Source organism: Symphodus melops (assembly GCF_947650265.1).
Source record: "Symphodus melops genome assembly, chromosome: 16".
NCBI lineage: Eukaryota > Metazoa > Chordata > Actinopteri > Labriformes > Labridae > Symphodus > Symphodus melops.
The window spans coordinates 7,155,290-7,168,191 of NC_136706.1; the positions used below are offsets into that span (position 1 = coordinate 7,155,290).

Consider the following 12,902-nt stretch of genomic DNA (forward strand, 5'->3'; position numbering starts at 1 on the left):
TTCCTCCTCTTTACATTTAAACGCGTTTTGGTAGAGAGTACTAACTAAAGCAGATTTTCAGTAGCAGACTCTCAAACAGGAAAAAAAAAAGGAGAAGAAATGTTGCATTAGGTAACACAAACTCGGAACTTGGCTACTGGCTATTTGATCTGAGAGAAACGCGTGAAAAAACAAGTTGTGTCATGTGCTGAAATCTTTCAAAAAATATTCCCCTCAACATGATGCTACTAAGAGTTTAGCGCAGACACGCCTGAGCTTCAACAAACTGGAAAATACAAACGAATGAAAGCATTGAACCAAAGCAAAGTCAAACTGTCTTTATCTTTGGGTTTTGAGGATTCACCCCCCAAAGTTCATCCTTGGTGTCTATTTTGAATCATTTCAGGCTTAAATTATGATAACTGTGCACACAACAGGTTTAAGACCTCAGCACTAAAATCCTTTTTTCCCCCTTTTCTTTTGTGTCATGAAATCAAACGACGACACTTCTCCGATGTCTAACGGAAGATCTTAAACATCATGTTCTCCCCCTAAGCTCACCCTTGTACAAAACGACCACCACAAAAACAATCATATTGAACTCAAAAAGCCTGCTAGCATGCAGATACTCAGAAGCTGTCCAATGAAGGTAACGTCTAAGACTCTAGTAAGAGGGGGAAAAAACCCACTTTGAGTTATTTACACATTTGTGCTATAACCGTCAATTTGAATACTTTTTTTTTAAAGTCAGGCATTTTTCCCCAATAAAAATTCATCTAGTCCTCTTCAGAACAATTATTACAATAAAAACAAATACAGTACTTACAAACTGGCCTTTTTGTCCTTAAATATCATGCTTGATCTAACTGTCTAATAAAGCTCAATAAGGCCTCCAATTTCATCTGATATCCTTTTTTTTTTTTTTTGCAGCACTCATTTTAACTGCTACTTTTGTTTACTTTGACTGCAGACATTGATGTCTTTTTTCATTGCCTTTGAAATATGTATACATTCCTAGCTGTTGAAAAGGTCCTTGAAGACATTTTGCAGTGATAATTATTAAATAAACCTCAAAAGACTCAATGCTACACGCTGCATCTTCGAATTACCTGAAGTCCATTATTTACATTTTACAATCACATTAATTTCTGTTCAGAATTCCTCAAAGGCTCTTGGGCATAAAAAGAAGTACCTCACATTTTTTGCCGGCAGCAACTAATGGGCAAATAATAAATACGAGAAAAATGATTTAAAAGATATTAAAAAACAAAACAAAACACGGACAATCAATGGTAAGTGTTGACAATATGCTTTACATGCCAGGTTTTAAATCAGGGACTGAATCCAACATCAACCTGTTTGGTTACCATCAAGTCAGCACAACAAGAGTGCAGCAGTGTAAGTACAGAACCACTGTACTGTAGTGACGGAGGGGGAGGGGGGGAGAGGTAGAATGGAGGGAGAAGAGAGAGAGAGACAAAGAGGAGGGCGTAGAAGGCAGGTGCCTCATTCTGGAGCCCCGTTTGTCGTTCCCGTCATCCTCTCTTCGTCGCCCTGTTTCTGGTGTTGCAGTCTGGCGTAGGTCACTGCGTCTCCCCTGACAGACAAAGGAAGGGAAAAAAAAAGACAGGATGCAAGGGAGGGAGAGTAATAGAAGTTATGACGAGGGAGAGGTGGATAAAAAGAGAAGAAGAGCGTGTTTGACAAAAGAGGATGACAAAGTGAAGAGCCTTGTGAGAAGTTAATTTGTGTAAAATAAGAGGTCCTTTAAAGGCTGTTAGATTTGTCAAGCATAAATAAAATTCTTGTTAACTGGTTATAATGTGGGATACTGGTTTTAATAAGAGAGCCTGTTATAATACCTGAGGGAGACATAAACATAAGAGCAACACATTTAAAAAAAAATAAAAGTTTTTCAATCGGGAGAAAAATCATTTCTCTGATTCTTGATGACACATTGGAGTAAAATCTCAGTATTTTGATCGTTTTAAAAAGGACTTCTTACTTTTTGCCCAAAGACGCGAGGCCGTACAGAACTCCTGTTGCAAAGGCGATGGCATTTCCAAACAAGGTTGTAAAGGAGAAACTCAAGAAAACGGGAAACAGAGCCATCCTGAAGACGAAGCAGCCGAGAGGACGGACGACACAAGACAAAGGAGAAGTCACTAAGTCATATAAAGTTTGACCCCCAAGCACATGTCCTACAGCTTATGCAATGTTAATAACTATCTGAAATTCACATTCCAAAAACTTAATTTTTTATACAGTCAAGTAGAGTCCCTACTGACATTATTCTAAGTACAATGCATAGTTGTACTCACCCGCAGTAGAAGAAGGCTTTCTGCCAGGGTTTGAATTTGTCCGCACGGGCTGCGACTGCATTAGCGAACTCGATGAACTGGCAGCAGAATGGGACTTCACAGAGAAAAAGCACGAAGGCGTTCAACCTTGAGACGAGATGAAACAAACAAAGACAACGTCTGTCTCAAACACTGTACAGCTCTGAATCAAAGGATGGAAGGCTGTGAGAAAAAAAGATCCAGGAAGTTTTTGTAGCATGATCAAAAAGAATGAAATGAAATTCGGAGCAAATCGAAGCAGTTCTTTGCTCAACATATAAGAAGAATTTCTCCTCCACCTCAGTCATTTGAGTTGTACAGTAGGCGTGGCCACATGAAACGCTCCACAAGTGTGTTCTCACAGGATGCAAATATCACAAAAACAGATCAAGTGTGTGAAGACCACGTGTGTGTCAGTATTCATGTCTTTATTCCCGACAGTGGTGTGTCCAAAACGATCATCTAACTTTCTGTTGTGCGTATCTGCTCTGATAGCTCATAGCTTAGGAACAGAGCACGATGTCATGTGGTAGCTTCTGATCCTGTACACCAGGGGTGGCCAACCCTGGTCCTCAAGAGCCACAATCCTGCATGTTTTAGATGTCTCCCTCTTCAACACACCTGATTCAAATGATTATCTCGTCATCAAGCTCTGCAGAAGCCTGATAACGATCCTGATCATTTGAATCAGGTGTGTTGGAAGAGGGAGACATCTAAAACATGCAGGATTGTGGCTCTTGAGGACCAGGGTTGGCCACCCCTGGTGTACACTGACATCATGTAGAAATGTCCAGGCTCACAGAATGTGACAAAGTTCATTCATGCATGCTACGTTAAAGTAAGGTTAATTTAAAAAAAGGACTTACACCATCCACACTCCTGCAGCGATATTTAAAGGGTTCACGGTGACACAGTTCCACACTCCTGAGACGGCACAAGCTGGACAATTTGGACAGAATAAAGCAGGTTACAATAAATTTATCTGACAGTCACGCCATTGTACAAAAAAAAAGGTTGGCCCTGCTTTTGAGAGATCTGTTTATGTATGTATGTAAAACAAAAAAAGAGGGGGGATGTCTATATGCTGTGCATATATGGCTATGTATTTCAAAAGTCATGACACCATAAGTAGTTTTCTTTAAAGGGGACACATTATACCCTTTATTCACCTTTTCAAACAGTCCCCTGTGCTCTAAATGAAACATCTGTGCTGTGCTTTGGTCCAAATATAACACAAATCAAGCAGCAGAGGAGGTTTGTGACCCTGTAGAAACCAGCTCTCTCAGAACGCTCCGTTTTGGTGTGTGTCTCTTTAAATGTAATGAGCCCCCCCCCCCCAAGTTTCCTGGTCGACATCGCTCCTCTGTAGAGACAATAAAAATGGCTGACTTGTGCAAACGTTTTGCTCGAGGCTGGAGGTGGAGTCCATGTGTGGAGATGGATTTTTTTTTTCCCCCACCAGAATCCAACTTGTGATGTCACAAACGGAGAAAATTTTAAACGGAGCATTTTTCTCTATGTTGTGAGACTTGAGACCACAAACAAAGGACTGGATGGATTTATTTCATATTTTGTGGGTCAACAGACACTCAGGATTTTTCATAATATGTCCCCTTTAATGCTGCTCAATTACAGCAGGCTCATTTCCAACATAATTTGTCTCACGTGATTTCTTTGAAGAAAGTCGGAGATCAACATTTATGCAAGCTTTTGCTGAGGTTGTAATTGATGCATTTCTTTAAACAATATTCCTCACACACAGGGCCATCGGGTGCTGTGGTCCAAAATGGTTACACTCACTGCAATATGACATGATGAGCTGCTTGAGGGTAAAACGTGGTAACAGGATCACTGACGGGTGTGTTCACAAGCTCAAAAAAGGTGCTGAATATGCACATTTAGAGTGGGGCCTAAACTAAAGTGGAATGACAACATCACACCCTGTAAGATTGTGATCTAAAGTAATTAACACTGAAGCTGCAATGAAAGACAATGAAGTACAAAAAACTGATTATCCTCTGAAATTGCAATCAGAATCAGCAGCCAGATGTTAGTTGACCTGTCAAATACAGAGGTATCAAACAAGATTCATTATGTGACACCACAAGCGCTCCAGTCAGCCATATGGTTACCTTTTGTGGTCTTACTGAAACACAAGTCGAACAGAGAAGGGACGCAACGACAGATTATTTCTTGATTTGATTTCGGTTAGCAATTTCATGGTTTCATGTTCAAAGAGCTCAAGTCGACATCCTTTTATTGTTAATTTGGACAAACCTTGAAATTCAATCCATAATGTTTAATATACAAGTCAAAAAAACCTCACTGATATGGAGGCAAAGATCTAAAATTTAAGTTTGAACCTTTGAGTATAGATACGGAAATAATGGTGTTAAACAAATCTACTTAACCAAGTTTTAATTGAAGAGCAGCTTCTGTATTTACAAGGGACACACTGGTATACAATCTCATCTAAAAGTCAAACCTAAGGGATGATGTAAAACTTCTGACAGTTATAGTCGATATTCTAACCCGAATAAGGCGATGCTTTGTATCTGAGAGTCAACAGAGCGGCGGAGCTTCTGCGTGAGACGAGAGAGCAAACATGCCTCGTGTCTCTGTGAACTGACTCATGCCACACAAACAGTGGAAGAACCAGCTATTATATCCTGCTCCTTTAGACAAGCCAGCCTCCTTAATAATACAGAGGCACATTGAATATGCAGTGTCCCCAGGTGGTGAATGTGATACAGGCAGAGGGACTCTGGTGTCACTGTGAAGGAGAGAGAGGCTGCAATGCTGATGGAAAACTGCAAAGCCAGCAGCCAGCAAGTCACAACCACGTCTCTATCACGCCCCTGAGGGAAAGAGGCACTTTCTGTGAACTAAGTGTGATCCCATCATAAAAAATAAATAAAGATGTTATGGAACTAGCAAACCATGAAAACAGATTAAGATCATGTAAAACAGTGGCTGCTGTAGTTGCATTTTTAATAACATCATAATAAACGAGTTTAAACATGTTTACGTCTTCTAATAAAAGCTGAATCTCTCTCTGTGCTATTTCACCTCTGACCCTCACATGATCACAGCTGAAGACACAAGAAACAAACCAAAGTATGCAGAATAATCCTTTTAAATGCAAAGTTTAGCAGGCAGGATTTAGCAGTGGGGGTTTATCATTTTTCATTCATTAAATAATAACACATATCAACAATTTAAAAAAAAAAAAACTACTTACAGACTCCTCCTAAAACCCCGGCTATTTTGCAGAGCCATCGGTACCACCATGTCATCCCATCGTCGTCGGTCGTGGGTTTAGTGGACGCTGCAGTCTCTTCAGAGCTCATTGTTTGTGCTAGCTGTTAGCTGATGCTACCCAAATATCTGTATATACAGATGTTAGCCTGAGGCGACCCGACAATAGCTAAACTAAGTTAGCTATTCTCAACAAAGAAGCTGCTGGCTTATCGTATTCTATACTCCTCGACAGCAGCAGGTCATTTCAGTAACTAAAGTCCGGTTGTTAACTTTAAGGATCTTCTTGTTCCCCCTTTGTCTAGTCTGGAACGACTTTTCTCACAGCTTTCCTCCCGTCAGTCAGAGCCTGCTAACCCGAATAGCTGACGCTAGATAGCACCGCCACCAGCTGCCGAAAGTACGAGTACAATACTACCAAGTATTTTATAAATGAACAAAATAATCCTAAAGTCTCTAATTGTAATAACTGTACACTATTCACCCGCTTTGTTTACATTTACGCAGCTGTTCTGTTGTTCTCCTCCTTTGACTGCTGGTACGATGACAGCGTTGCATTGTGGGAGGGCTTTCATATACGTCATAGTTTGTTTACATGCAGGGAGTTATTATCAGTTATAATAATAATAATAATAATAATAGTAATTTTTAGTATGAACTCCCTTGGAGAATTACTTTTTCTTTCCCTTATTGGGGAATCTTCAAGTAGTCAAGTGCAACTCCATTAAAAACAGCATTGTAAGCCTATTTCCAAAACCGTGTCTCATTTGTCAAGTTAAGCTAGTTGCCAATCAAATTGTTTTTGTAAGGAATTTGAAAATTGCATCCTGGCAAACTGATTACACATCTTTTGCAATCATTCTTCAGCACAGATACTTTTTTCCCAACAAATGGAAAAGTCATTGGGAGATCTGAAAACTTCCATAAAACCTTTTTTTTCCAACTGTGGTTATGTCGTTAAGCATTTGTGTACTAGTGAAAAATAAGTTTACAAACAATATTATGAAAATAAATGGAAATATTAAAACCCACACAAGCACTGAGTGTTATGTCCCACATCATTAGTTAAATGTTCTGCAAGGAGTAATCTATTCTCTTAATGGTCCACGTGAACAGGAGGACTGAGAGTTGTAAAACAACGCTTTGAGGTAGATAAAACATTCAAATTTGACCTACAACCCTGATAAACAAAGCAACACAAAGAACAGTTTTATCAATATTCAATTTATCTTTATTTACCCATTTACACTTCTATATACAACATGTTCTTCTCAAAGCACTTATTGAAACAACATCCTTTCTGGTTCATATGGTGTCCTTTGATTTTTTTTTTTCTCACAGCAGCCTTTCTATTGAAGTACAAGCATGACTGGTGTTGTTAGAAAACATTTCGGACAGAGACAGGACAAAAGTCAAACTTATGGCAGGGAAGTCTGTAGGTGTTTTAAAGAGGTAGATAAGGAATTTATAAAAATGAATTCCAGCCAAAGTCTGTGTTCTTGTTTTTTGTAACCAATTTGTTTCAGGGCTTTTTACTTTTTACTAAATCGGATGTTTGGTTGGCACACAGCTCCTATCACTCTAACAGCAGAGTAGAATTCAGTGGCTTCAGAGTCCTCCTGCTTTTTCTTCTCTCCACCATTATCGCTGATCTCCTCTTCCCTGACGGTGTGTGGCAGAGCATGTCGTCCAGGGTCTGCTGGGTCACCTGATTGGCTCGCTCCAGCTGAGTCACTATCTGCTCCACTTTTAACATAAGTGGGCTGTCCTCACTCCGAATGCGCATAATATCTATCTGAAAAGGGAGACAAGAGGCTGCTGAGCTGCGTCCTTCTTAAGTGACTGTTTTAATTATTCAGAGTTATAGCTCCACACAGTCACTCAAATCAAACAACCCCATTTAAAGATATCTTAAACCTTTTTTATTTTTAGAATAGGTTTGCTGTATTACTTACATTAAACCGTCATCAATTCATAAACATCCTTCCCAGCAAAAAAATTAATTAAATGAACAAACTTAATTATCTTCCCCTCTCACTAGGTTATCAATTGTGTTTATTTGTTTCCCCCACCCCAAAGATTAATAACGTCTAAGTTTCTGAGCAAACAGTCAGATGTCTGACTCACCACCTCCTGAGAGAATTCAGGCCTCTTCACAAAATACGGACTTTTAGAAAACATGGCTGCAGACAGGATGGAGACAGCCTCCATCATTGCCCCTGACAGTACCACAAGTACAATCTACATCACAATAAAAAGAAAAGATGAATTATTTAAGAAAAGGATTAATAACAGTCCACATATAGAAACATACTCGTCACAGTCTTACATTACCTTACCTTTAAGTTCTGGCATATCCTGCTGTCTGTGTTCATTATCTGAGAATACAATATCTGGGCCTTTTTAATGTCGTTCTGGGAAGTAGGACGAGACAGAGCAGGTGATTATTTTTTTATTTTGCAGGATATTTCAGATTCATGAAGGGAACAGAAAAAGATAATGTAACCCACCTGTCTTAGTGCTAATGCTACTGCAAAGCAGTAAGCGTGTCTGGGGATGAAGTTCCCCTTGGTCTGTTCCTCCTCTATCAAAGTGGTGCAGATCCTATAAGACTCTGCTGTGTTCTGACCAACACGTATACAAAAAAAAATTACTTACTGTAAAGGTTTTTTGCATTTGTGACAGAGTGTTCCCACACATCTAGCTCTTAGGACTGTCATGTATTTATCAACATATATTTTACCAGTTTGTAGAGGGTGCCTGAAGCCAGTATCAACGTGTCCTTGTTGAATGTTATCCCTTGGCTTCTCATGGCTTTTAGTACCATTAGGGCATCTGCAAAAGACAGACAATGAAATGGTTCATTGGCACAAAAGTTTTAGATAACAGCACCAAAATAGAAAATGAAAAAATTCTGATAGAAAGACTTGAAGGATACTCTGTTTCTTACCTTCATAAGAGCCTTTCGTAAACAACATGTCTATGGCGATGTTAAAGGAGGTCGCATCGCGGAAAAATCCTCTCAGGTTCTGTTCAGACAGGGTGAGAGGAAATGTCAACCAGTCCAAGTTTTCCCCTAAAACAAGTATCAACCTCTCCTCTTTTATCTCATTTATGGTGCTTATGTGGTCACAGTTTAGGTGAACTTAATTGTGCGTTACCTTATCTGTTAGTGTAGCAGCAGCCAAGTCGTCCATTCCCAGCTCATAGCATTGTCTCATGAAGAGAGGACCAAACTTAAAATCTCCAGGAAGCAGGTTCTTGTTCTCCTGATGATACCTTGTATTAAAAAAATAAAGGGATCATACTCACACAGTTCAGATGACATATTAACTGGTGAGAACTAGAAGCATTATTATTTGCTAAGAAAATAGTGTACTCCCAAAATACAAACCAAACCGGATTATTTAAAAAAAAGTTTTTAAGATAAGAGAAGATAATTCTTTTTCACACAGGGAAAAATTCAATTAGATAAAAATGCAATGCATCAAAACAATAGCCCGTAACTTCAATATGTAAGTCTGTATAAACTGTAAGAACACTATCATGCACACATTGCATATAAGGATGGAAATAATTTATGGAATTTGTCCCATAAATTATTATTGCAATGCAAAACAAATTAAAAACACAAATAAGATCAGGTGGCGATGACATCTTATAACATTATCTTTATACAAGATGTAGGAGAGAATTGTCCGCTTTGTGGGTATGTTTTATGATCTACCTTCTTTAGTAGCAGGTTCCCAGTAACATGATTTTTTATTTTACCTATTAAATAGCTTCACGACGCTAATAATCCAACAACTACCTTGTGATTAGTTGTGATAGGTTAGTTCAATTGGAAATACGACACGGCAGTGAGATACTCTCAAAGTTCTGATTTATGGGGACTCAAATTATTTTACTAAAGGGGTTTTGAAATAGCAGCCTTGCCTAATTTGCAGGTTAAGAAATTGGGCAAAGCCAAATTCCATGTTTACATAACTGTCATTAGAGTTAACACTGTACCTGTGTATGGCATCTTTGGCTATCAGCATGTCATCTGCAGAATGGATCAGGTGAAGAAGAAGCTTCAGCTCATCTCTTAATATCAACTCATTCCTTTGCATCTTCTGGTTGAAGAGCTCAAAATAGTTTCCTGCAAAGTGAAGTAGATGGATGAGCTTTGATCAAGGTTGATAAGACATGATACAAGAACTACTTCACCTTTTGATCCATAGCCAAGGTGGGCCACTGCCTGCTTCCTTTGCTGGAAGTCTTGTAGTTTGATAATATCCTCTGATAACAGATGCCTCTTAGCTGCAGAAGAAAGGTTCTTTAGGTGCCGAAAGTTTACATACGTTATGTTTAAGTGGTTAAAGCTAATGGCAGTAGAGTCACCACAATAAAACAATATAGCCCAAATTACAAGAAAGCTTGACAACCCCTCACATCAAAATAAAGGATTAGATATAAAACCTGCAAGAAAATCAACGTTAACCTTATTTATGTATGATTTTATGTACTCTTCAATCAACTACTTCACAATTTATTTATGACACATGTGACTTATTTACAAGATGCTAAGTTAATGTAGCTTTTAAAAACAGCAGCTGCTTTTTGGTCTACTGTGGTCTCAGACAGGAGGATTAGGAGGTGTTTTGAAGTATATTACCTACTATGCAGCCTCCAATGAAGCCGGTCTGTAAAATACCATAAAGCAGTCCTTTAGAGGGCTCAAGAACTAAAGACCGACAACGCGCAGTTATCCTGGCCAGCGCCATTGTGCCCACTGACTGTACCATGAACATGGAAACAAAGGGTATGCCATCGATGTTGTCGGGATTGGGTTTAGAACCCCTTAATAGCTATTGAGTATATATTAGACCTAAGCTTAAAGTGAATTTAATGCATAGTTATTAAATTAGAGTGGGATAGATATGTGCGTGTGGCTATTTGTTTGTATTTTGAAATATGTATGAATCAGTTGGAATCGTCCAAAATGGCAGCGTCCTGTCCTGTCAACCAGCGCAGGAATTTAGGCTACTTTATGTTGTTATTGACCATTTCTTCTGCCAACAACATTGTCACTTTGTCATTGCTCGGTGACAATAATTTCTCTTTATTTATTTTTGTATTTTTTTTAAACCGTTCGTTTTATTTTATTTGACTGAAAAAAGAAAATCCTTTTATTTCTAAGCATCAGTGCATTGACACCTTTCATCCTACAGATGGTACTGTTGTACCAACCACAACTTTAAACCAGTCTGATAAGTTTTGAGTGCAATACATAAAAAAACTATTGCTTCATAAATAATTTGGAAACAAACGCTAAGATAATCACTTTTGATAGTATTTCATATTCAATTACCAAAGTTTGTATGTAAAGGAATATTAGAAGCCTAGTTGTTACCTCCCCTTTACATAAGAGAGGCAAACCTGCCATCCTGGTGTACCCATTGACCTACAGTATTACATAACTAACTAAGGACTTACTGTACATCCTTATGAAGGAGTTCTGCTGCATAGGCTGTGTAGAAATGAGGTTGTGATCATAAATTCTAAATTTAGCTTTGTATTTAAAAAAAAAAAAAGGGGTTGTTTCTTTGGCAATGCCGATTTTGTTTAAAATGACATTTATTGTAAGAACTGAAATGGACTTTAATAAGACATAAACCTTTTTTAAATCATGCATAAATGTATACTATGCTGCACTGAGTATTTTTCACGTTCATAATATAATTAAATATTCTTTTTCTTTTTTCTCCATATAGGGTTTAATTCTAAGAAAGACGACTGTGGACACTCATTGCTAAACCAACAGAATATTTGAAGACGTGAGTAGAATCCGACCTGCTAAAAAACATCACACTGATGGCTTCCTAAATTAACTCCTAAGAAAGACTATCTTTGCACTGAGAAACATAGGGCTAGGGCAGGGAGGTTCCCCACTGTTCCCGTGGCAACAACATCTAAGCCCCACACTGCTGAGATTGCTTATTCAGCCAATCAGACACAGAGCTGTGGATAATTTATAGTATCCTGCAAGGTGTGTGTGTATCTGTTGGTTTCTTTCTCTTTGCATGCACATGTATGTGTTGCATGTATTTAAAAACAGATCTTCTAGCATATAGCTTATCTTTTGCTATAGGTTGATGTTTTTGTATATCGGTGCTCAAAATGATGCAACAGTCAACCTGGGGAAAAGTACTGTTTTTCAAGGGTCAATTTTAGCACTCAGACTGTTCTTTTCCGACGGATTACGCTTACATCGTCTTTGATTTATCCCTGTGTGCCCGTCCCTTTTGGTTCTGGAAAATGCCTGGGGTGTCCCATTATCATTAATAAATGTCCCCACTGAAAGTGTTTTGGCACAGAAATATAACAGCTGCTCCTGATTACTGTGTCACAGTAGGTCACAACTCAAAAGTATCTGTCCTTGAGTTGAAACACTTTAAATAGGTTTGTTTTCATCAATAGTAAGGTGAATACTTTACATTTCTATGCATGAATGTTCAGACACTGACTGATTTTTTACTAAATCACAAGCACTCACAGCTGTGGGAAGGGTTTGGATAATAGTAGGGACGCTCTCTCATCTGCATATCTTGTGTATAATGATACACTATATGCAAGCACAATAAAAGGCTTTCCACTTGCTAATGCACAGTATATTTGCTGAAAAGGCGGATTCACAGGCGCTCTGTTCATTTTCACAGAGACATCAGACATGTGGACTCATGGTTCCCCCTCACTGCACACCAAAGGGATGTTGATTTTTTAAGACACGTCCGCTTACCCTGCTCTGCTCTGTTCTGTCTCTGCTGTCTCAGTCTTTCTCCTGGAGAGTGTGATCTACTGTACTGTTACTTCACACGGTTCAACACAAACTGCAGGAACTACATTGATGCTATTTTTCGCGAGCATTTCTGATTCCTGATAACCTTGTATAAAATGGCATGTCATCATTTGTTAAAAGGTTAATTAGTTTACTGTGTTTACCAGGTTTCCTTTGCATTTGAAGCAATACTTGTAGCTCAGCATTTTTATCGTATTCATGCCCATGTGGGGTTCACGTTTGTGCTGATTACAGCACTTTGCTTCCTAATTGCATGTTTTCTCCCAGTACACACAATGAAGAATATGCAAGACAGGCTTTAACTTCTACTACATAGTTTAACATAGGCTGCCCCTGAAAAAGATGAAAAAAAGTAATTGTGTTCATCCTATCCTGATTTTAATTACACTAAAACCTGATAACCACTTAAAGGCAGGGTTGATAGTTTTCTCCAGATGCACCTTTTAAGATTTTGGTTGCAATTGTCTTTAGGTCCTGACAGGAAT

At 38.6% G+C, this 12,902-nt stretch overlaps 2 protein-coding genes across 3 annotated transcripts; both read right to left on the minus strand.

The window, feature by feature from the left end:
* Window positions 1-296: 296 nt before the first annotated feature.
* Window positions 297-6,154, minus strand: cacfd1 (calcium channel flower domain containing 1). 2 transcript variants are annotated; one of them, XM_079363632.1, is made up of 5 exons: window positions 5,560-6,152; window positions 3,185-3,257; window positions 2,301-2,426; window positions 1,985-2,092; window positions 297-1,576 (listed from the first exon to the last, which is right to left on the minus strand). In XM_079363632.1, the coding sequence occupies exons 1-5, from the start codon at window positions 5,666-5,668 to the stop codon at window positions 1,486-1,488; spliced, it is 507 nt and encodes a 168-aa protein (XP_079219758.1). In that variant the 5' UTR covers window positions 5,669-6,152; the 3' UTR covers window positions 297-1,485. The 2 variants fall into 2 exon arrangements, with proteins under 2 accessions (XP_079219758.1, XP_079219759.1); XM_079363633.1 differs by lacking the exon at window positions 297-1,576 and adding an exon at window positions 1,588-1,841 and having other exon boundaries at window positions 5,560-6,154.
* A 630-nt stretch (window positions 6,155-6,784) lies between these two features.
* On the minus strand, window positions 6,785-10,531 carry ptcd2 (pentatricopeptide repeat domain 2). The gene is made up of 10 exons (XM_079363627.1): window positions 10,234-10,531; window positions 9,786-9,878; window positions 9,588-9,717; window positions 8,738-8,855; window positions 8,527-8,605; window positions 8,320-8,411; window positions 8,087-8,200; window positions 7,916-7,990; window positions 7,704-7,817; window positions 6,785-7,371 (listed from the first exon to the last, which is right to left on the minus strand). The coding sequence occupies exons 1-10, from the start codon at window positions 10,367-10,369 to the stop codon at window positions 7,153-7,155; spliced, it is 1,170 nt and encodes a 389-aa protein (XP_079219753.1). The 5' UTR covers window positions 10,370-10,531; the 3' UTR covers window positions 6,785-7,152.
* Between the last annotated feature and the right edge of the window lie 2,371 nt (window positions 10,532-12,902).